The sequence below is a fragment of the Heptranchias perlo genome, chromosome 14 (genome assembly GCF_035084215.1).
Source record: "Heptranchias perlo isolate sHepPer1 chromosome 14, sHepPer1.hap1, whole genome shotgun sequence".
NCBI classification, from domain to species: Eukaryota; Metazoa; Chordata; class Chondrichthyes; order Hexanchiformes; family Hexanchidae; genus Heptranchias; species Heptranchias perlo.
In genome coordinates this window covers 3,010,969-3,035,396 of record NC_090338.1, presented here as the reverse complement: position 1 = coordinate 3,035,396, position 24,428 = coordinate 3,010,969, and the positions used below count along the sequence as shown (strand labels likewise).

The following is a 24,428-nucleotide window of genomic DNA, read 5'->3' as shown; positions in this document are numbered from 1 at the left end:
CTGTCAGAGGGTCAGTACTGAGGGAGCGCTGCACTGTCGGAGGGTCAGTACTGAGGGAGCGCCGCACTGTCGGAGGGTCAGTACTGAGGGAGCGCTGCACTGTCGGAGGGTCAGTACTGAGGGAGTGCTGCACTGTCGGAGGGTCAGTAGTGAGGGAGCGCTGCACTGTCGGAGGGTCAGTACTGAGGGAGTGCTGCACTGTCGAAGGGTCAGTACTGAGGGAGCGCTGCACTGTCGGAGGGTCAGTACTGAGGGAGTGCTGCACTGTCGGAGGGTCAGTACTGAGGGAGCGCTGCATTGTCGGAGGGTCAGTACTGAGGGAGTGCTGCACTGTCGGAGGGTCAGTACTGAGGGAGCGCTGCACTGTCGGAGGGTCAGTACTGAGGGAGTGCTGCACTGTCGGAGGGTCAGTACTGAGGGAGCGCTGCACTGTCGGAGGGTCAGTACTGAGGGAGCGCTGCACTGTCGGAGGGTCAGTACTGAGAGAGCGCTGCACTGTCAGAGGGTCAGTACTGAGGGAGCGCTGCACTGTCGGAGGGTCAGTACTGAGGGAGCGCTGCACTGTCGGAGGGTCAGTACTGAGGGAGCGCCGCACTGTCGGAGGGTCAGTACTGAGGGAGCGCCGCACTATCGGAGGGTCAGTACTGAGGGAGCGCCGCACTGTCGGAGGGTCAGTACTGAGGGAGCGCTGCACTGTCGGAGGGTCAGTACTGAGGGAGCGCTGCACTGTCGGAGGGTCAGTACTGAGGGAGCGCTGCACTGTCGGAGGGTCAGTACTGAGGGAGCGCTGCACTGTCGGAGGGTCAGTACTGAGGGAGTGCTGCACTGTCGGAGGGTCAGTACTGAGGGAGTGCTGCACTGTCGGAGGGTCAGTACTGAGGGAGTGCTGCACTGTCGGAGGGTCAGTACTGAGGGAGTGCTGCACTGTCGGAGGGTCAGTACTGAGGGAGTGCTGCACTGTCGGAGGGTCAGTACTGAGGGAGTGCTGCACTGTCGGAGGGTCAGTCCTTCATATGAGACGTTCAACCAAGGCCCCATCTGCCTGTTCTTAAAGATTGCATGGACTCTATTGAAAGGAGAGCAGGGGAGATCTCCCCGGGGTCCCGGCCAATATTCCTCCCTCAACCAACATTACCAAGAAACAGGTTAACTCTTCGTTCACCTCACGCTCGCCTGTGACATTTTGCGAACACAACGTTGACTGTGTGACAGTCAGTGCGTTCACTCTGCCAGACACTCGAGTGATGGGACAAGGCTCTGTATAAATATCAATGTTTCTTCTCACAACTGAACTTTACTGTTCAGATAGTGGAGCTAAAAGCAGAGTAATAGCAGAGATTAATTATTGTTACTCAGCTCAGAGTAGCTGAGTTAAGAATGATTGTGTCTGCTGTGTTTGTAGAATCACTGAATCTTACAGCACAGGAGGAGGCCATTCGGCCCATCGTGCCTGTGCTGGCTCTTTGAAAGAGCTATCCAATTAGTCCCACTCCCCTGTTCTTTCCCCATAGCCCTGTAAATTTTGCCCTTTCAAGTATTTATCCAATTCCCTCTTGAAAGTTATTATTGAATCTGCTTCCACCGCCCTTTCAGGCAGCGCATTCCAGATCAGAACAACTCGCTGCGTAAAAAAAAATTCTCTTCATCTCCCCCTGGCTTTTTTGCCAATTACCTTAAATCTGTGTCCTCTGGTTACCGACCCTCCTGCCACTGGAAACAGTTTCTCCTTATTTACTCTATCAAAACCCTTCATGATTTTGCGTTAATGACATTCCCTCCCTCAGTGATAGGCACTAGGAATAAATACAATGGCTTTGCTTCGAGTGCCTCTGGGTTAGGGAGAGGGGTAAATTAGCCAGGGTTCCCATCTCTGATCTCTCTCCAAGTGGCAGCTGTCGGAAAGTGCCTGTGTGCATCTGTCAGCATGAGGCCAGGATGGATAAGTATTTGGAAAACCCCCAGAGTTACTGTACCTTTAACACTGCGATCACGAGTTGGTGAAGCTGTTAAAAAGCTTCGGGGATCCCAGGATTTATCAACTGGGGCATGGAGTATAAAAGTCAAGAGGTAATGATGAGCCCACATAAAACCTTAATAAGACCTCAGAGTACTGTGCAGTTGGGCTGCACACTGCAGGAAGGATATTGAGGCTTTCGAGACAGTGCAGCACAGATTCACTCGGAGTGAGGGAACACGGAGTGGCAGCTATCGACCGAGTCTGGTTTCAACAAAGTCTATAACTTGGAATGTGGTGAGTGAGGGGATTCAGTGCAGTGAGGGGTGAGGTGCATTTGTTTAGACAGCAGAGAGGAGCGTACCGAATGCGGGGAGGGGCGTACCGAGAGCGGGGAGGAGCATCCAGAGAGCGGAGAGGAGCGTACCGAGAGCGGGGAGGGGCGTACCGAGAGAGGAGAGGGGCGTACCGAGAGCGGAGAGGGGCGTACCGAGAGAGGAGAGGGGCGTACCGAGAGCGGGGAGGGGCGTACCGAGAGCGGAGAGGGGCGTACCGAGAGCGGAGAGGGGCGTACAGAGAGCGGGGAGGGGCGTACAGAGAGCGGGGAGGGGCGTACAGAGAGCGGGGAGGGGCGTACAGAGAGCGGGGAGGGGCGTACAGAGAGCGGGGAGGGGCGTACAGAGAGCGGGGAGGGGCGTACAGAGAGCGGGGAGGGGCGTACAGAGAGCGGGGAGGGGCGTACAGAGAGCGGGGAGGGGGCGTACAGAGAGCGGGGAGGGGCGTACCGAGAGCGGGGAGGGGCGTACCGAGTGCGGAGAGGGGGCGTACAGAGAGCGGAGAGGGGGCGTACAGAGAGGGGGGAGGGGCGTACAGAGAGCGGGGAGGGGCGTACAGAGAGCGGAGAGGGGCGTACAGAGAGGGGGGAGGGGCGTACAGAGAGCGGGGAGGGGCGTACAGAGAGCGGAGAGGGGGCGTACAGAGAGCGGAGAGGGGGCGTACAGAGAGCGGGGAGGGGCGTACAGAGAGCGGGGAGGGGCGTACAGAGAGCGGGGAGGGGCGTACAGAGAGCGGGGAGGGGCGTACAGAGAGCGGAGAGGGGGCGTACAGAGAGCGGAGAGGGGCGTACAGAGAGCGGGGAGGGGCGTACAGAGAGCGGGGAGGGGCGTACAGAGAGCGGGGAGGGGCGTACAGAGAGCGGAGAGGGGCGTACAGAGAGCGGGGAGGGGCGTACCGAGAGCGGAGAGGGGGCGTACAGAGAGCGGAGAGGGGGCGTACAGAGAGCGGAGAGGGGCGTACAGAGAGCGGGGAGGGGCGTACCGAGAGCGGAGAGGGGGCGTACAGAGAGCGGGGAGGGGGCGTACAGAGTGCGGAGAGGGGCGTACAGAGAGCGGGGAGGGGCGTACAGAGAGCGGGGAGGGGCGTACCGAGTGCGGAGAGGGGGCGTACAGAGAGCGGGGAGGGGCGTACAGAGAGCGGGGAGGGGCGTACAGAGAGCGGGGAGGGGCGTACCGAGTGCGGAGAGGGGGCGTACAGAGAGCGGGGAGGGGCGTACCGAGTGCGGAGAGGGGCGTACAGAGAGCGGGGAGGGGCGTACCGAGAGCGGAGAGGGGGCGTACAGAGAGCGGGGAGGGGGCGTACAGAGTGCGGAGAGGGGGCGTACAGAGAGCGGGGAGGGGCGTACAGAGAGCGGGGAGGGGCGTACAGAGAGCGGGGAGGGGCGTACAGAGAGCGGGGAGGGGCGTACCGAGTGCGGAGAGGGGGCGTACAGAGAGCGGGGAGGGGCGTACCGAGTGCGGAGAGGGGCGTACAGAGAGCGGGGAGGGGCGTACCGAGAGCGGAGAGGGGGCGTACAGAGAGCGGGGAGGGGGCGTACAGAGTGCGGAGAGGGGGCGTACAGAGAGCGGAGAGGGGCGTACAGAGAGCGGAGAGGGGGCGTACAGAGAGCGGGGAGGGGGGGACCGAGGACGGGGAGGGGGGGACCGAGAGCGGGGAGGGGGGGACCGAGGACGGGGAGGGGGGGACCGAGAGCGGGGAGGGGCGTACCGAGAGCGGGGAGGGGGGGACCGAGAGCGGAGAGGGGCGTACAGAGAGCGGGGAGGGGCGCACAGAGAGCGGAGAGGGGGCGTACAGAGAGCGGGGAGGGGCGTACAGAGAGCGGGGAGGGGCGTACAGAGAGCGGGGAGGGGCGTACAGAGAGCGGGGAGGGGCGTACAGAGAGCGGGGAGGGGCGTACAGAGAGCGGGGAGGGGCGTACAGAGAGCGGGGAGGGGCGTACAGAGAGCGGGGAGGGGCGTACAGAGAGCGGGGAGGGGCGTACAGAGAGCGAGGAGGGGCGTACCGAGAGCGGAGAGGGGCGTACAGAGAGCGGAGAGGGGCGTACAGAGAGCGGAGAGGGGCGTACAGAGAGCGGAGAGGGGCGCACAGAGAGCGGAGAGGGGGCGTACAGAGAGCGGGGAGGGGCGTACAGAGAGCGGGGAGGGGCGTACCGAGAGCGGGGAGGGGCGTACAGAGAGAGGAGAGGGGGCGTACAGAGAGCGGAGAGGGGGCGTACAGAGAGCGGAGAGGGGCGTACCGAGAGCGGGGAGGGGCGTACAGAGAGCGGAGAGGGGGCGTACAGAGAGCGGGGAGGGGCGTACAGAGAGCGGAGAGGGGCGTACAGAGAGCGGGGAGGGGCGTACAGAGAGCGGAGAGGGGCGTACCGAGAGCGGGGAGGGGCGTACAGAGAGCGGAGAGGGGCGTACAGAGAGCGGAGAGGGGCGTACAGAGAGCGGGGAGGGGCGTACAGAGAGCGGGGAGGGGCGTACAGAGAGCGGGGAGGGGCGTACAGAGAGCGGGGAGGGGCGTACAGAGAGCGGGGAGGGGGGGGACCGAGAGCGGAGAGGGGCGTACAGAGAGCGGGGAGGGGCGTACAGAGAGCGGAGAGGGGGCGTACAGAGAGCGGGGAGGGGCGTACAGAGAGCGGGGAGGGGCGTACAGAGAGCGGAGAGGGGCGTACAGAGAGCGGAGAGGGGCGTACAGAGAGCGGGGAGGGGCGTACAGAGAGCGGGGAGGGGCGTACAGAGAGCGGGGAGGGGCGTACAGAGAGCGGAGAGGGGCGCACAGAGAGCGGAGAGGGGGCGTACAGAGAGCGGGGAGGGGCGTACAGAGAGCGGGGAGGGGCGTACAGAGAGCGGGGAGGGGCGTACAGAGAGCGGAGAGGGGCGTACAGAGAGCGGAGAGGGGCGTACAGAGAGCGGAGAGGGGCGCACAGAGAGCGGAGAGGGGGCGTACAGAGAGCGGGGAGGGGCGTACAGAGAGCGGGGAGGGGCGTACCGAGAGCGGGGAGGGGCGTACAGAGAGAGGAGAGGGGGCGTACAGAGAGCGGAGAGGGGGCGTACAGAGAGCGGAGAGGGGCGTACCGAGAGCGGGGAGGGGCGTACAGAGAGCGGAGAGGGGGCGTACAGAGAGCGGGGAGGGGCGTACAGAGAGCGGAGAGGGGCGTACAGAGAGCGGGGAGGGGCGTACAGAGAGCGGAGAGGGGCGTACCGAGAGCGGGGAGGGGCGTACAGAGAGCGGGGAGGGGCGTACAGAGAGCGGGGAGGGGGGGTACCGAGAGCGGAGAGGGGCGTACAGAGAGCGGGGAGGGGCGTACAGAGAGCGGGGAGGGGCGTACAGAGAGCGGGGAGGGGCGTACAGAGAGCGGGGAGGGGCGTACAGAGAGCGGGGAGGGGCGTACAGAGAGCGGGGAGGGGCGTACCGAGAGCGGAGAGGGGCGTACAGAGAGCGGAGAGGGGCGTACAGAGAGCGGGGAGGGGCGTACAGAGAGCGGGGAGGGGCGTACCGAGAGCGGGGAGGGGCGTACAGAGAGAGGAGAGGGGGCGTACAGAGAGCGGAGAGGGGGCGTACAGAGAGCGGGGAGGGGCGTACAGAGAGCGGGGAGGGGCGTACAGAGAGCGGGGAGGGGCGTACCGAGAGCGGGGAGGGGCGTACCGAGAGCGGAGAGGGGCGTACAGAGAGCGGAGAGGGGGCGTACCGAGAGCGGAGAGGGGCGTACAGAGAGCGGGGAGGGGGCGTACCGAGAGCGGAGAGGGGCGTACAGAGAGCGGGGAGGGGCGTACAGAGAGCGGAGAGGGGCGTACAGAGAGCGGGGAGGGGCGTACAGAGAGCGGAGAGGGGGCGTACAGAGAGCGGAGAGGGGGCGTACCGAGAGCGGAGAGGGGCGTACAGAGAGCGGGGAGGGGCGTACAGAGAGCGGAGAGGGGCGTACAGAGAGCGGAGAGGGGCGTACAGAGAGCGGAGAGGGGGCGTACCGAGAGCGGGGAGGGGCGTACAGAGAGCGGGGAGGGGCGTACAGAGAGCGGGGAGGGGCGTACAGAGAGCGGAGAGGGGGCGTACCGAGAGCGGGGAGGGGCGTACAGAGAGCGGGGAGGGGCGTACAGAGAGCGGAGAGGGGCGTACCGAGAGCGGGGAGGGGCGTACAGAGAGCGGGGAGGGGCGTACAGAGAGCGGAGAGGGGGCGTACAGAGAGCGGGGAGGGGCGTACAGACAGCGGAGAGGGGCGTACAGAGAGCGGGGAGGGGCGTACAGAGAGCGGGGAGGGGCGTACAGAGAGCGGAGAGGGGCGTACAGAGAGCGGAGAGGGGGCGTACCGAGAGCGGGGAGGGGCGTACAGAGAGCGGGGAGGGGCGTACAGAGAGCGGAGAGGGGCGTACAGAGAGCGGGGAGGGGCGTACAGAGAGCGGAGAGGGGGCGTACAGAGAGCGGAGAGGGGGCGTACAGACAGCGGAGAGGGGCGTACAGAGAGCGGGGAGGGGGCGTACAGAGAGCGGGGAGGGGCGTACAGAGAGCGGAGAGGGGGCGTACAGAGAGCGGGGAGGGGCGTACAGAGAGCGGGGAGGGGCGTACAGAGAGCGGGGAGGGGCGTACAGAGAGCGGGGGAGGGGCGTACAGAGAGCGGAGAGGGGGCGTACAGAGAGCGGAGAGGGGGCGTACAGACAGCGGAGAGGGGCGTACAGAGAGCGGGGAGGGGCGTACAGAGAGCGGAGAGGGGGCGTACAGAGAGCGGGGAGGGGCGTACAGAGAGCGGGGAGGGGCGTACAGAGAGCGGGGAGGGGGCGTACAGAGAGCGGGGAGGGGCGTACAGAGAGCGGAGAGGGGGCGTACAGAGAGCGGAGAGGGGGCGTACAGAGAGCGGAGAGGGGGCGTACAGACAGCGGAGAGGGGCGTACAGAGAGCGGGGAGGGGCGTACAGAGAGCGGAGAGGGGGCGTACAGAGAGCGGGGAGGGGCGTACAGAGAGCGGAGAGGGGGCGTACAGAGAGCGGAGAGGGGCGTACAGAGAGCGGAGAGGGGGCGTACAGAGAGCGGAGAGGGGCGTACAGAGAGCGGAGAGGGGGCGTACAGAGAGCGGAGAGGGGGCGTACAGAGAGCGGAGAGGGGGCGTACAGAGAGCGGAGAGGGGGCGTACAGAGAGCGGAGAGGGGCGTACAGAGAGCGGGGAGGGGCGTACAGAGAGCGGAGAGGGGCGTACAGAGAGCGGGGAGGGGCGTACAGAGAGCGGGGGAGGGGCGTACAGAGAGCAGAGAGGGGCGTACTGAGAGCGGGGAGGGGCGTACAGAGAGCGGGGGAGGGGCGTACAGAGAGCGGGGAGGGGCGTACAGAGAGCGGGGAGGGGCGTACAGAGAGCGGGGGAGGGGCGTACAGAGAGCGGAGAGGGGCGTACAGAGAGCGGAGAGGGGGGTACAGAGAGCGGAGAGGGGGCGTACCGAGAGCGGAGAGGGGCGTACAGAGAGCGGAGAGGGGGCGTACAGAGAGCGGAGAGGGGGCGTACAGAGAGCGGGGAGGGGCGTACAGAGAGCGGAGAGGGGGCGTACAGAGAGCGGAGAGGGGGCGTACAGAGAGCGGGGAGGGGCGTACAGAGAGCGGAGAGGGGGCGTACAGAGAGCGGAGAGGGGGCGTACAGAGAGCGGAGAGGGGGCGTACAGAGAGCGGGGAGGGGCGTACAGAGAGCGGAGAGGGGCGTACAGAGAGCGGGGAGGGGCGTACAGAGAGCGGAGAGGGGGCGTACAGAGAGCGGGGAGGGGCGTACAGAGAGCGGAGAGGGGGCGTACAGAGAGCGGAGAGGGGGGGGACCGAGAGCGGAGAGGGGGCGTACAGAGAGCGGAGAGGGGGCGTACAGAGAGCGGAGAGGGGCGTACAGAGAGCGGGGAGGGGGGGGACCGAGAGCGGAGAGGGGGCGTACAGAGAGCGGAGAGGGGGCGTACAGAGAGCGGAGAGGGGGCGTACAGAGAGCGGGGAGGGGCGTACAGAGAGCGGAGAGGGGCGCACAGAGAGGGGGGAGGGGCGTACAGAGAGCGGAGAGGGGCGTACAGAGAGCGGGGAGGGGCGTACAGAGAGCGGGGAGGGGCGTACAGAGAGGGGGGAGGGGGCGTACAGAGAGCGGGGAGGGGCGTACAGAGAGCGGGGAGGGGCGTACAGAGAGGGGGGAGGGGGCGTACAGAGAGCGGAGAGGGGGCGTACCGAGAGCGGAGAGGGGCGTACAGAGAGGGGGGAGGGGCGTACAGAGAGCGGAGAGGGGGCGTACAGAGAGCGGAGAGGGGCGTACAGAGAGCGGGGAGGGGCGTACCGAGAGAGGAGAGGGGCGTACCGAGAGAGGAGAGGGGCGTACAGAGAGCGGAGAGGGGCGTACAGAGAGCGGGGAGGGGCGTACAGAGAGCGGAGAGGGGCGTACAGAGAGCGGGGAGGGGCGTACAGAGAGCGGAGAGGGGCGTACAGAGAGCGGAGAGGGGCGTACAGAGAGCGGGGAGGGGCGTACAGAGAGCGGGGAGGGGCGTACAGAGAGCGGGGAGGGGCGTACAGAGAGCGGGGAGGGGCGTACAGAGAGCGGAGAGGGGCGTACAGAGAGCGGAGAGGGGGCGTACAGAGAGCGGGGAGGGGCGTACAGAGAGCGGGGAGGGGGCGTACAGAGAGCGGGGAGGGGCGTACAGAGAGCGGAGAGGGGGCGTACAGAGAGCGGGGAGGGGCGTACAGAGAGCGGGGAGGGGCGTACAGAGAGCGGAGAGGGGCGTACAGAGAGCGGAGAGGGGCGTACCGAGAGCGGGGAGGGGCGTACAGAGAGCGGGGAGGGACGTACAGAGAGCGGGGAGGGGCGTACAGAGAGCGGAGAGGGGCGTACAGAGAGCGGAGAGGGGCGTACAGAGAGCGGGGAGGGGCGTACAGAGAGCGGAGAGGGGCGTACAGAGAGCGGGAGGGCTACAGATAGCGGAGGGGCGTACAGAGAGCGGGAGAGGGGGCGTACAGAGAGCGGAGAGGGGCGTACAGAGAGCGGAGGAGGGGGCGTACAGAGAGCGGGAGGGGCGTACAGAGAGCGGAGAGGGGGCGTACAGAGAGCGGGAGAGGGGCGTACAGAGAGCGGAGGGGGCGTACAGAGAGCGGGGAGGGGCGTACAGAGAGCGGAGAGGGGGCGTACAGAGAGCGGAGAGGGGCGTACAGAGAGCGGGAGAGGGGGCGTACAGAGAGCGGAGAGGGGGCGTACAGAGAGCGGAGAGGGGGCGTACAGAGAGCGGAGAGGGGCGTACTGAGAGCGGGGAGGGGCGTACAGAGAGCGGGGGAGGGGCGTACAGAGAGCGGAGAGGGGGCGTACAGAGAGCGGAGAGGGGCGTACAGAGAGCGGGGAGGGGCGTACAGAGAGCGGAGAGGGGCGTACAGAGAGCGGGGAGGGGCGTACAGAGAGCGGGGAGGGGGCGTACAGAGAGCTGGGAGGGGGCGTACAGAGAGCGGGGAGGGGCGTACAGAGAGCGGAGAGGGGCGTACAGAGAGCGGGGAGGGCGTACAGAGAGCGGGGGGGCGTACAGAGAGCGGAGGAGGGGCGTACCGAGAGGGGAGGGGCGTCAGGAGCGGGAGGGGCGTACAGAGAGCGGGGAGGGGCGTACAGAGAGCGGGAGAGGGGGCGTACAGAGAGCGGAGAGGGGGCGTACAGAGAGCGGAGAGGGGCGTACAGAGAGCGGGGAGGGGCGTACAGAGAGCGGGGAGGGGCGTACAGAGAGCGGGGAGGGGCGTACAGAGAGCGGAGAGGGGCGTACCGAGAGCGGGGAGGGGCGTACAGAGAGCGGAGAGGGGGCGTACAGAGAGCGGAGAGGGGGCGTACAGAGAGCGGAGAGGGGGCGTACAGAGAGCGGGAGGGGCGTACAGAGAGCGGAGGAGGGGCGTACAGAGAGCGGAGAGGGGCGTACAGAGAGCGGGGAGGGGGCGTACAGAGAGCGGAGAGGGGGCGTACAGAGAGCGGAGAGGGGCGTACCGAGAGCGGGGAGGGGCGTACAGAGAGCGGAGAGGGGGCGTACAGAGAGCGGGGAGGGGCGTACAGAGAGCGGAGAGGGGCGTACAGAGAGCGGGGAGGGCGTACAGAGAGCGGGGAGGGGGCGTACAGAGAGCGGGGGAGGGGGCGTACAGAGAGCGGAGAGGGGCGTACAGAGAGCGGGGAGGGGCGTACAGAGAGCGGGAGGGGCGTACAGAGAGCGGGGAGGGGGCGTACAGAGAGCGGAGAGGGGGCGTACAGAGAGCGGAGAGGGGGCGTACAGAGAGCGGAGAGAGGGGCGTACAGAGAGCGGGGAGGGGCGTACAGAAGAGCGGGGAGGCGTACAGAGAGCGGGGACGGGGGGCGTACGGAGAGCGGAGAGGGGGCGTAATACGGAGAGCGGAGAGGGGGCGTACAGAGAGCGGGGAGGGGCGTACAGAGAGCGGAGAGGGGCGTACAGAGAGCGGGGAGGGGCGTACAGAGAGCGGGGAGGGGCGTACAGAGAGCGGAGAGGGGCGTACAGAGAGCGGAGAGGGGCGTACAGAGAGCGGAGAGGGGCGTACAGAGAGCGGGGAGGGGCGTACAGAGAGGGGGGAGGGGCGTACAGAGAGCGGGGAGGGGCGTACAGAGAGGGGGGAGGGGCGTACAGAGAGCGGGGAGGGGGCGTACAGAGAGGGGGGAGGGGCGTACAGAGAGCGGGGAGGGGCGTACAGAGAGCGGGGAGGGGCGTACAGAGAGGGGCGAGGGGCGTACAGAGAGCGGAGAGGGGGCGTACAGAGAACGGGGAGGGGCGTACAGAGAGCGGGGAGGGGCGTACAGAGAGCGGGGAGGGGCGTACAGAGAGCGGGGAGGGGCGTACAGAGAGCGGGGTGGGGCGTACAGAGAGCGGAGAGGGGCGTACAGAGAGCGGGGAGGGGCGTACAGAGAGCGGGGAGAGGCGTACAGAGAGCGGGGAGGGGCGCACAGAGAGGGGGGAGGGGCGTACAGAGAGCGGAGAGGGGCGTACAGAGAGCGGGGAGGGGCGTACAGAGAGCGGGGAGGGGCGTACAGAGAGCGGGGAGGGGCGTACAGAGAGCGGGGAGGGGCGTACAGAGAGCGGGGAGGGGCGTACAGAGAGCGGGGAGGGGCGTACAGAGAGCGGGGAGGGGCGTACAGAGAGCGGGGAGGGGCGTACAGAGAGGGGCGAGGGGCGTACAGAGAGCGGAGAGGGGGCGTACAGAGAGGGGGGAGGGGCGTACAGAGAGCGGGGAGGGGCGTACAGAGAGGGGGGAGGGGGCGTACAGAGAGCGGGGAGGGGCGTACAGAGAGCGGAGAGGGGCGTACAGAGAGCGGGGAGGGGCGTACAGAGAGCGGAGAGGGGCGTACAGAGAGCGGGGAGGGGCGTACAGAGAGCGGAGAGGGGCGTACAGAGAGCGGAGAGGGGGCGTACCGAGAGCGGAGAGGGGCGTACAGAGAGGGGGGAGGGGCGTACAGAGAGCGGGGAGAGGGGTACAGAGAGGGGGGAGGGGCGTACAGAGAGCGGGGAGGGGCGTACAGAGAGGGGGGAGGGGCGTACAGAGAGCGGGGAGAGGGGTACAGAGAGGGGGGAGGGGCGTACAGAGAGCGGAGAGGGGCGTACAGAGAGGGGGAGGGGCGTACAGAGAGCGGAGAGGGGCGTACAGAGAGCGGAGAGGGGCGTACAGAGAGCGGGGAGGGGCGTACAGAGAGCGGAGAGGGGCGTACAGAGAGCGGGGAGGGGCGTACCGAGAGCGGAGAAGGGCGTACAGAGAGCGGGGAGGGGCGTACCGAGAGCGGGGAGGGGCGTACCGAGAGCGGAGAGGGGCGTACAGAGAGCGGGGAGGGGCGTACCGAGAGCGGGGAGGGGCGTACAGAGAGCGGGGAGGGGCGTACAGAGAGCGGAGAGGGGCGTACAGAGAGCGGAGAGGGGCGTACAGAGAGCGGAGAGGGGCGTACAGAGAGCGGAGAGGGGCGTACAGAGAGCGGAGAGGGGCGTACAGAGAGCGGAGAGGGGGCGTACAGAGAGCGGAGAGGGGGCGTACAGAGAGCGGGGAGGGGCGTACCGAGAGCGGAGAGGGGCGTACCGAGAGCGGAGAGGGGCGTACAGAGAGCGGGGAGGGGCGTACCGAGAGCGGAGAGGGGCGTACAGAGAGCGGGGAGGGGCGTACCGAGAGCGGGGAGGGGCGTACAGAGAGCGGGGAGGGGCGTACAGAGAGCGGAGAGGGGCGTACAGAGAGCGGAGAGGGGCGTACAGAGAGCGGAGAGGGGCGTACAGAGAGCGGAGAGGGGCGTACAGAGAGCGGAGAGGGGCGTACCGAGAGCGGAGAGGGGCGTACAGAGAGCGGGGAGGGGCGTACCGAGAGCGGGGAGGGGCGTACAGAGAGCGGGGAGGGGCGTACAGAGAGCGGAGAGGGGCGTACAGAGAGCGGGGAGGGGCGTACCGAGAGCGGGGAGGGGCGTACAGAGAGCGGGGAGGGACGTACCGAGAGCGGGGAGGGGCGTACAGAGAGCGGGGAGGGGCGTACAGAGAGCGGGGAGGGGCGTACAGAGAGCGGGGAGGGGCGTACAGAGAGCGGGGAGGGGGGGACCGAGAGCGGGGAGGGGCGTACAGAGAGCGGGGAGGGGCGTACAGAGAGCGGGGAGGGGCGTACAGAGAGCGGGGAGGGGCGTACAGAGAGCGGAGAGGGGGGGGACCGAGGACGGGGAGGGGGGACCGAGAGCGGGGAGGGGGGACCGAGGACGGGGAGGGGGGGACCGAGAGCGGGGAGGGGGGGACCGAGAGGGGGGAGGGGGGACCGAGGACGGGGAGGGGGGGACCGAGAGCGGGGAGGGGGGACCGAGGACGGGGAGGGGGGGACCGAGAGGGGGGAGGGGGGACCGAGGACGGGGAGGGGGGGACCGAGAGCGGGGAGGGGGGACCGAGGACGGGGAGGGGGGGACCGAGAGGGGGGAGGGGGGACCGAGGACGGGGAGGGGGGGACCGAGGACGGGGAGGGGGGGACCGAGGACGGGGAGGGGGGACCGAGGACGGGGAGGGGGGGACCGAGGACGGGTCACAGCAACAACAACACCAAACTGCAGTGTGAGGTCACAGGTGAGGCAGGTCGGTGGTCGGTGGGGAGAATCTCTTCTGTTTTTTTCTTTCTGAGGACTGTGGGCTCAGGAACTTCGAGAATAAAACTAAATTATTTTTTAAAAACTAAACTTAATTTAGTTATTGCAAGTAGTGTTTTTTACTGAATCAAGGTCCCTGGTGTAATTAACATTCTCTAAATGAAGAGTAATTTAAAGGAGTAAACTCCTTAAAGGGAGTAACTAACGAGTTTAATCGAAGGCAAGTCATGGAAGCACAGCTCACCCCCGTGATCTGCTCCTCCTGCACTATGTGGGAAGTCATGGACACGACCAGTGTCCCCGGCGACCATGTGTACAGGAAGTGTGTCCAGCTGCAGCTACTGGCTAACCACATTTCGGAGCTGGAGCTGCGGGTGGATTCACTGTGGAGCATCCGCGATGCTGAGATTATCGTGGATAGCACGTTCAGTGAGGTGGTCACACCGCAGGTAAAGATTACGCAGGTAGAAAGGAAATGGGTGACCGCCAGGCAGAGTAAAAGGACTAGGCAGGTAGAGCAGACCAGATGAATGTGTGGCTTGAGAGATGGTGTCGGAGGGAGGGGTTTAAATTCCTGAGGCATTGGGACCGATTCTGGGAAAGGCGGGACCTGTACAAGCTGGACGGGTTGCACCCAAGCAGAACTGGGACCAATATCCTCGCGGGGGCATTTGCTCGTTCTGTTGGGGAGGGTTTAAACTAGTATGGCAGGGGGATGGGAACCAAAGGGCAGGTACAGATTGGACAAATTCAGACCAGGAAACGGGAAGCAGAAAAGCAGTTAGTGACGTAGTTAGTGACTCAGAAAGGCAGAAGAAGCAAAGGTTAAATAGTGTTCAGCACAGGAATTTGACGGGGTTAAAGGGTATATACTTCAATGCAAGGAGTATTACAAACAAAGCAGATGAGCTAAGGGCACAGATAGACACATGGCAGCACGATATCATTGCTATAACGGAAACCTGGCTTAAAGAGGGGGATAATTGGCAGCTCAATATCCCTGGATATAGAGTTTTCAGGCAGGATAGAGTGGGTGATAAAAGAGGAGGGGGGTAGCATTATTGGTTAAAGAATCAATTCCAGTTGTGAGAAGGGATGATCTGCTAAATGGATCATCAATCGAGGCCATAAGAAATAAAAAAGGGGCAGTCACACTACTAGGAGTGAACTATAGACCCCCGAATAGTGAAAGGGAGATAGAAGAACAAATATGTAGGCAAATTTCTGAGTGCAAAAATAAGAGGGCAATAATAGTGGGGGACTTCAACTTCCCGAACATCAACTGGGATTCAAACAATGTGAGGGGCACAGAGGGTGCAAAATTCTTGATCAGTGTCCAGGAGAACTTTTTTAGCCAGTACGTGACAAGCCCAACAAGAGGGGATGCAATTCTAGATTTAGTCCTGGGAAATGAAGATGGGCAAGTGGGTGAAGTGACAGTGGGTGACCATATTGGGGATAGTGACCACAATTCAGTTAGTTTTAGCATTATTATGGAAAAGGACAGAGTTAAATTGGGGGAAGGCAAATTTTATAGAACTAAGAGGTGATTTGGCAGAAGTGGACTGGACACAACGACTTGAGGAGAAATCAGTGGCAAGCCAGTGGGAGGCATTAAAATGTGAAATTCTACGGGTACAATGCAGACACGTCCCCTCAAAGAAAAAGGGTGGCACTGCCAAATCTAGAGCCCCCTGGTTGTGTAGGAGTATACGGGGCAAGATAAAGCAGAAAAAGAAAGCTTATGACTGTCACAGAAAACTAAATACTGCAGAAAGCCAAGAGGCATATAGAAAGTACAGGGATGACATAAAAAAGGAAATAAGAAAAGCAAAGAGAGGGCATGAGAAAATATTAGCTAGTAAGATTAAAGAAAACCCAAAGATGTTTTATCAGTACATTAAGAACAAGAGGATAGCTAAGGAAAAGGTGGGACCTATCAGGGATGATCAGGGTAACTTGTGTGTAGAAGCAGAGGATGTGGGTAGGGTTTTAAATGAATATTTTGTCTCCGTATTCACAAAGGAAAGGGATGATCTGGACATAGTAGTTAAAGAGGAGAGGTGTGAAATATTGGATAAGGTAAACATAACGAGAGAGGAAGTACTCGAGGGACTGGAATCCTTGAAAGTTGATAAGTCACCAGGGCCGGATGGATTGTTTCCTAGACTATTGAAGGAAGCCAGGGAGGAAATAGCGGATGCTCTGAGGATCATTTTCCAATCCTCACTCGATACAGGGGAGGTACCGGAGGACTGGAAGACTGCAAACATAGTACCATTGTTTAAAAAGGGTACAAGGGAAAGACCGAACAATTATAGGCCGGTCAGTCTTACCTCGGTGGTGAGCAAACTATTAGAATCAATACTGAGAGATAGGATAAACTGTCACTTGGAAAGGCATGGTTTAATCAGGGATAGTCAGCATGGATTTGTTCAGGGAAGGTCATGCCTTACAAATCTGATTGAATTCTTTGAGGAAGTGACAAGGAGGATTGATGAGGGTAGTGCAGTGGATGTTGTTTACATGGATTTTAGTAAGGCATTTGACAAGGTCCCTCATGGAAGACTTGTCAGAAAGTTAAAAGCCCATGGGATACAGGGAAATGTGGTGAATTGGATCCAAAATTGGCTCAGGAACAGGAAACAAAGGGTAAAAGTCGATGGATGTCTTTGTAAATGGAAATCCGTTTCCAGTGGTGTGCCACAGGGCTCAGTGTTGGGTCCCTTGCTGTTTGTGGTATATATTAATGATTTGGACTTGAATGTAGGGGGCATGATTGGCAAATTTGCAGACGACACAAAAATTGTCCGTGTAGTTGATAGTGAAGAGGATAGCTGTAGACTCCAAGAAGATATCAATGGGTTGGTGGAGTGGGCGGAAAAGTGGCAAATGGAGTTCAACCCGGAGAAGTGTGAGGTAATGCACTTAGGGAGGGCAAACAGTAAAAGGGAATACACAGTAAACGGGAATATATTGAGAGGGTAGAGGAAGTGAGAGACCTTGGAGTGCATGTGCACAGGTCCCTGAAGGTGGCAGTACAGGTAGATAAAGTTGTGAAGAAGGCATACGGAATGTTCTCCGTTATTAGCCAAGGTATAGAATACAAAAGCAGGGATGTAATGATGGAACTGTATAAAACACTGGTAAGGCCACAGCTGGAGTATTGTGCGCAGTTCTGGTCACCACATTACAGGAAGGACGGAATTGTTCTGGAGAGAGTGCAGAGAAGATTTACAAGAATGTTGCCAGGGCTTGAAAATTGCAGCTACGAGGAGAGATTGGATAGGCTGGGGTTGTTTTCCTTGGAGCAGAGGAGGCTGAGGGGAGACTTGATTGAGGTGTAGAAAATTATGAGGGGCCTAGATAGAGTAGACAGGAAGTACCTGTTCCCCCTAGCGGAGAGTTCAAGAACTAGAGGACATAGATTTAAGCTGATTGGCGGAAGGATTAGAGGGGACATGAGGAAAAACTTTTTTACCCAGGGGGTGGTGGGTGTATGGAATTCGCTGCCCGAATTGGTGGTAGAGGCAGGGACCCTCAACTCTTTTAAAAAGTACCGGGACCTGCACCTAAAGTGCTGTAAGCTGCAGGGCTACGGACCGGGTGCTGGAAGGTGGGATTAGAATGGGCACCTGGTTGTTCTTAGAGCCGGCGCAGACACGATGGGCCGAATGGCCCCCTTCTGTGCTGTATCTTTTCTATGGTTTTATGGCTCTATGCTGCCTGATATGAGGAAATACAAATACGAAAAAGACTTGAAAAATTGGAGCTTTCTTCATTCGAACATCACAGAAAATGGGACAATATGATAGAATATTATAAAAAGGATATAGAGGCACTGGAGAAAGTGCAAGAAAGATTTACTACGGTGATACCAGAACTGAGAGGTTATAACTATCAGGAAAGATTGAACAGGCTGGGGCTCTTTTCTCGAGAAAAGAGAAGGCTGAGGGGTGGCCTGATAGAGGTCTTTCGGATAATGAAAGGGTTTGATAGGGTAGACATAGAGAAGATGTTTCCACTTGTGGGGAGACCAGAACTGGAGGCCATAAATAGAGGCCATGCAGACACTGCGACAATGGATGAACAGACACCGCGCAACAATCGCCAGTCAGGAGGGTTCCCTCCCAGTCGGGGAACACTTCAGCAGTCAGGGACATTCAGTCACCGATCTTCTGGTAGGCGTTCTCCAAGGCGGCCTTTGAGACACACGACAACGCAAAATCGTCGAGCAGAAATTGATAGCCAAGTTCCGCACCCATGAGGACGGCCTCAACCGGGATCTTGGGTTCATGTCACGCTACACGTTACCCCACCAGCGAACAAAAGCTATCTGTTTTTAATATAATGGGTCATTTGCTGGCTTTCTCTGCCTTCCGGATGTTTCTGCCTCTCTCTGTTTTTTTTCCTGTTTGTTTTTTTGTTGAATGTGTATTCGGGGGTTCTGTAGGTGACACCTCTCTGTCTGAACACGGTGATTGCCTTGGCAACGGGCAGTTGCAGGGGCAGTCTGTAAACACCATGTATTGTTCTATATGTATAAATGCGTAGGCTTCGAGGAGCTCCTGAACATTTACCTGACGAAGGAGGAAGCCTCCGAAAGCTTGTAGATTTCAAATAAAAATTGTTGGACTATAACTTGGTGTTGTAAAATTGTTTACAATTGTCAACCCCAGTCCATCACCGGCATCTCCACACCATAAATATAAAATAGTCACTAATAAATCCAATAGGGAATTCAGGAGAAACTTCTTTACCCAGAGAGTGGTGAGAATGTGGAACTCGCTCCCACAAGGAGAAGTTGAGGCGAATAGTATAGATACATTTAAGGGGAAATTAGATAAACACATGAGGGAGAAAGGAATAGAAGGATCGGCTGATAGGGTGAGATGAAGTAGGGAGGGAGGAGGCTCGTGTGGAGCATAAACACCGGGATAGACCAGTTGGGCCGAATGGCCTGTTTCTGTGCTGTACATTCTCTGTAATTCCGTGTAAAATGTTTAAAATGAGGAAAGAACGGGACAGGGTAAATAGAGTCAGACTGTTTCTGGTAGTTGAGGGTCTGGAATGAGGAGCCATGGATTCAAGATTAAATGTAAGAGATTTAGAACAGAGGGCAGGAGACACTTCTTCACAGAAAGATAAAAACAGAAAATGCTGGAAACACTCAGCGAGTCAGGCAGCATCTGTGGAGAGAGAAACAGAGTTAACGTTTCAGGTCGAAGACCTTTCGTCAGAACTGGGAGATGTTAAAGAGTTCACAGTTTTTCAGCAAATACAGAGTCAGGGGAAGGGGGGAGGGGGAGGTCTGTGATCGGGTGGGGGGCAGGAGTGATTAAATGACAAAAGGGATGATGGTGCAAGGCAAGGAGGGTGGGAATGGGACAGGGTAAGAAACTTTCTGTTTTTATTTCAGATTTCCAGCGTCTGCAGTATGTTCCTTCTTCACAGAGAGAGTGGTGCAATCACCCCCAGGATTGGTGATTGAGGCAGAAACCGTGTCAACGTTCAGAATTAGACTGGATAGGGGGATGAAGGAAAAGGAGATAAAGGAATCTGGGAAACAGGGAGGGGGGATGTGATTAGAACTATTTTCACTGGTGGAGGGTAAACGCCGACACGGACTTGTTGGGCCGAATGGCCTGTTTCGGTGATGTCATTTCCATTCATTACCTATACGAATCATTGGTTATGCCATCGTTAGAATAGTGTGTCTAGTCTACTTTAGGATTGATGTCAAGGCGATGGAGAGGGTGCTGAAAAGATTTACTGAGATGATCCCAGTGACGAGAAGCTTTAGTTAGGAGGAGAGACGAGAGAAACTGAGGATCTTTTCATTAGAAGGAAAAGGATTAAGAGGAGCATGAACAGTCTGAACATACAAACATACGAATTAAGAGCAGGAGTAGGCCATTCGGCCCCTCGAGTCTGCTCTGCTATTTGATAAGATCATGGCTAGTCTGATTGCGACCTCAACCCTACTTTCCCGTCTACCTACTATAACCTTTGACTCCCTTGTTAATCAGGAATCTATCTAACTCAGCCTTAAAAATATTCAATGACCCTGCCTCCACCGCTCTCTGGGGAAGGGAGTTCCACAGACTCACGACCCTCAGAGAAAAAATTTCTCCTCATCTCCGTCTTAAATGGGAGACCCCTTATTTATAAACTGTGGCTCCTAGTTCTGGTCTCTCCCACAAGGGGAAACATCCTCTCAGCATCTACCCCTTCCAGTCCCCTCAGGATCTTATATGTTTCAATAAGATCACCTCTCATTCTTCTAAACTCCAGTGTGAACAGGCCCAACTTGTCCAACCTTTCCTCATAAGATAACCCCCTCATCCCAGGAATCAGTCGAGTGAACCTTCTCTGAACTGCTTCTAAAGCAATTATGTCCTTTCTTAAATAAGGAGACCAAAACTGCACACAGTATTCCAGATGTGGTCTGACCAACGCCCAGTACAACTGGAGCAAAACATCTCGACTTTTATATTCCATTCCCCTTGCAATAAATGACAACATTCCATTTGCCTTCCTAATCACTTGCTGTACCTGCATACTAACTTTTTGTGATTCATGTACTGGGACACCCAGATCCCTCTGTACCTCAGAGTTCTGCAATCTCTCCATTTAAATAATATACTGCTTTTCTATTCCTCCTGCCAAAGTGGACAAGTTCACATTTTCCCACATTATACTCCATCTGCCAAATTTTTGCCTACTCACTTAACCTATCGATATCCCTCTGCAGACTCCTTATGTCCTCTTCACAACTTACTTTCCCACCTACCTTTGTGTCATCAGCAAATTTAGCAACCATACATTCGGTCCCTTCATCCAAGTCATTGATATAGATTGTAAATAGTTGAGGCCCCAGCACTGATCACTGTGACACTCCACTTGTTACATCTTGCCAACCGGAAAATGACCCATTTATGCCTACTCTCTGTTTCCTGTTCGCTAACCAATCCTTTATCCATGCTAATATGTTACCCCCTACACCATGAGCTCTTATTTTGTGAAGTAGCCTTTGATGTGGCACCTTATCAAAAGCCTTCTGGAAATCCAAGTACACCACATCCACAGGATCCCCTTTATCCACATTGCTTGTTACTTCCTCAAAGAACTCTAATAAATTAGTCAAACACGATTTCCCTTTTACAAAGCCGTGTTGACTCTGCCTGATTGTATTGAGATTTTCTAAGTGCCCTGCTATAACCTCCTTAATAATAGATTCTAGCATTTTCCCTATGACAGATGTTAAGCTAACTGGCCTGTAGTTTCCTGCTTTCTGACTCCCTCCTTTCTTGAATAGAGGAATTACATTCGCTATTTTCCAATCTGATGGGACCCTTCCAGAATCTCGGGAATTTTGGAAAATTAATACCAATGCATCTACTATCTCTGCAGCCACTTCTTTTAAGACCCGAGGATGAAGTCTGTCAGGACCTGGGGACTTGTCAGCTTTTAGTTCTAATAATCTTTTCAAAACCCTTTCCCTGGTGATTGTAAATGTTTTAAGTTCCTCCCTCCCTTTCACCTCTTGATTCACAATTATTTCTGGCATTTTATTTGTATCCTCCACAGTTGAAGACCATCGCAAAATATCTGTTCAATTCATCCGCCATTTCCTTATTCTCCATTATTAATTCCCCAGACTCTCTCTCTGGAGGACCAACGCTCACTTTACTTACTCTTTTACTTTTTAAATACCTGTAGAAACTCTTACTTTCTGTTTTTATATTTCCAGCTAGCTTACTCTCGTACTCTAATTTCTCCCTCCTTATTATTCTTTTAGTCATTCTTTGCTGCTTTTTATATTCTGTCCAATCTTCTGACCTGCCACTAATCTTTGCGGAATTGTATGCTTTTTCTTTCAATTTGATACTATCTTTAACTTCCTGAGTTAGCCACGGATGGTAAGTCCTTCCCCTAGAGTCTTTCTTTCTCAGTGGAATGTATCTTTGCTGAGTTTTATGAAATATATCATTAAATGTCTGCCACTGCATCTCTACTGACATATCCCTTAACCTAATTTCCCAGTTCACTTTAGCCAACTCTGTCTTCATGCCCTCATAATTGCCCTTATTTAAGTTTAAAACACTAGTCTTAGACTTACTCTTCTCTCCCTCAAACTGAATGTGAAATTCAATCATATTGTGATCACTGCTACCTAGAGGCTCCTTTACAATGAGGTCATTAATTAATCCTGTCTCATTAAACATTACCAGATCTAGAATAGCCTGGTTGGCTGTAGAACGTGCTGCTCTAAGAAACTTTCCCGAAAGCACTCTATGAACTCATCTTCCAGGCTACCTTTGCCAATCAGATTCTTCCAATCTATATGTAGATTAAAATCACCCATGATTATCGTTGTCCCTTTCTCACAAGCCCCCATTATTTCATCCTGTATACCCTGTCCTACAGTGTGGTTACTGTTAGGGGGCCTATAAACAACTCCCACAAGTGACTACTTGCCGTTACTATTTCTTATCTCTCTCCAAACTGATTCTACATCTTGGTCTTTAGAACTAAGGTCATTTCTCTCTATTATACTCATGTCCTTCATTAACAGAGCGACCCCTCCACCTTTTCCTAGCTTCCTGTCCTTCCGAAATGTCAAGTACCCTTGAATATTCAGGTTCCAGCCTTTGTCATCTTGCAGCCGTGTCTCTGTCATGGCTCTCAGATCGTACATATTTATTTCTATTTGAGCTGTCAATTCATCCATTTTGTTACAAATGCTCCGTGCATTCAGATACAAAGCCTTTAGTCCTGTCTTTTTACTATTTTTGCAACCTCTAACCTTATCTGTTGGCACACTCTTCAGTTTGCACGCTCTGTCCCTTCCCGCCACCCTCTGATTATCATTTCCCTTATTGCTACCTTGCTCTCTTGCCTTGTTTTCTTTCTTTAATTTATCACATCTTGCCTGACTTGATCCCTCACCCCCACTATTTAGTTTAAAGCCCTCTCTACCGCCCTAGTTATACAATTCCGGCACCTGCTGTCCAAAAATATGGGAGCAGTGGTTCTGAGTGTAATGGTTCTGCTGCTGCCATTGACACCTCCTCGAGACCCATCTTTTGTTTCTTTACTTGTCCCATTCCCACCCTCCTTGTCTTTCACCATCATCCCTTTTGTCATTTAATCACTCCTGCCCCCCACCCTATCACCGACCTTTCATTTTGTTCTCTCCTCCCCCTTTCCCTGGCTCTGTACTTGCTTAAAAACTTTTAAATCTCTAACTTCTTCCAGTTCTGACGAAGGGACATTGACCTGAAAAGTTAACTCTGTTTCTCTCTCCACGGATGCTGCCCGACCTACTGAGTATTTCCAGCATTTTCTGTTTTTATTTCAGGTTTCCAGCATCCGCAGTATTTCGCTTTTGAAGAGGTGGATCTGATGCGTGCGTTCAAAATAATGACAGGTTTTGAAACGATGAATCAAAACAAACTATTTCCACTGAATGGTGACTAGGCTTCAATTCAGATCACCAAAAGGACGAAGGGAGAGGTTCGGAGAATTTATTTTTACACCGAGGGCAGTCAGGACTTGGAATGTCCGACCGGAAAGAGTGAGGGAAACAGAATCCACAATAAAAGTGACATAGATAAATATTTGAAAAACAAGAATTTAAAAAAGTAGGGGAAGGGACTGAGGGCAGAGCTCGTTGAGAGAGAGAGAGAGAACAGGGGCGATGGGCTAAATGGGGAAAGGGTAGGGGAATGGGGCTGAGGGCAGAGCTCTTCGAGAGAGAGGGCACAGGGGCGATGGGCTAAATGGGGAAAGGGCAGGGGAATGGGGCTGAGGGCAGAGCTCTTCGAGAGAGAGGGTCACAGGGGCGATGGGTTAAATGGGGAAAAGGGCAGGGGAATGGGGCTGAGGGCAGAGCTCTTCGAGAGGCACAATGGGCTGAATGGTCGCCTTTTCTCGCGGTAAATATCTATGATTCTATCTTGCTACAGTAACGCATTGCACCACAGAGGGTGGGGAAAAGCAGCAGGGTCTGACTGTCCGTTCCCTGCAACAGCTGGAGCTGGCTGTAGCGGGATTGAGAATGGAACAGTTACTTATCCTGGGAGAAGGAGGGAGGTTGGGAGCTGAGCCGAGCTGGGCTGTTCATGAGAAGCAAAGTGGCAGAGAGGGAGAGACTCATAGAATCATTGAATGATTCAGCACAGGAGGAGGCCATTCGGCCCATCGTGCCTGTGCCGGCTCCCACTCCCCTGCTCTTTCCCCATAGTCCTGCAAATATTTCCCTGCAATTATCCAATTCTCTTTTGAAAGTTATTATTGAATCTGCTTCCACCGCCCTTTCAGGCAGCGCATTCCAGATCAGAACAACTCGCTGCGTAAAAAAAATTCTCCTCATCTCCCCTCTGGTTCTTTTGCCAATTACCTTAAATCTGTGTCCTCTGGTTACCGACCCTCCTGCCACTGGAAACAGATTCTCCTTATTCACTCTATCAAAACCCCTCATGATTTTGAACACCTCGATCAAATCTCCCCTAAACTTTCTCTGCTCTAAGGAGAACAATCCCAGCTTCTCCAGTCTCTCCAGGCTGTGAGAGTTGCACTGTCATCCACACACAGAGCAATGGAAAGTGGACAATCGGTCAGAGCTGGGGGAAGGTACGAGTGAAGAGAAAGACGAGATGGAATGAAAATGTAAAAAGTTACATTCCTACCTGCCAGAGAGACGACAGGCAGCGTGAGGAGAACGAGGTACAGATACATGGTCCGATTCAAAATCTGGATCGAGCGCCCAGTACTGATCAGGTCATGGTTCCCATTGTGAAAATCACTGAACTAATTCTACATGGATCAGCACAAATCTTGATGCAACTTCTGCTTTTCGTGTTCTGCTGTGTGTCTCACTGACACATCCTCTCTCTTACAGATGTAAACCCCAAAATAACCTGACCACTGACAGTGAAGCAAATGAAGGGTTGGTAAACTGATAATTACTCACATTACTTAAAGAGTGAACATAAGACCGACCATTAGATACTGGTCCCGGGACTCGGGCATGCTGTGCATTCCTGACAGGCAGATACTTCCACAATCAATAAAAGGATGACATTTT

The 24,428-nt window shown here is 57.0% G+C and overlaps 1 protein-coding gene across 2 annotated transcripts in view; it reads right to left on the bottom strand.

Moving 5' to 3' along the window:
* LOC137332251 (macrophage colony-stimulating factor 1 receptor 1-like) overlaps nt 1-24,160 on the bottom strand; it is a 103,550-nt gene extending 79,390 nt beyond the window's left edge. For both annotated transcript variants that reach the window (XM_067995946.1, XM_067995947.1), the window contains exon 1: nt 24,031-24,160. In XM_067995946.1, coding sequence (XP_067852047.1) covers nt 24,031-24,079 — 49 coding nt within the window. In that variant the 5' untranslated portion in view covers nt 24,080-24,160. The remainder of the gene's footprint in view (nt 1-24,030) is intronic.
* Nucleotides 24,161-24,428: the final 268 nt, after the last annotated feature.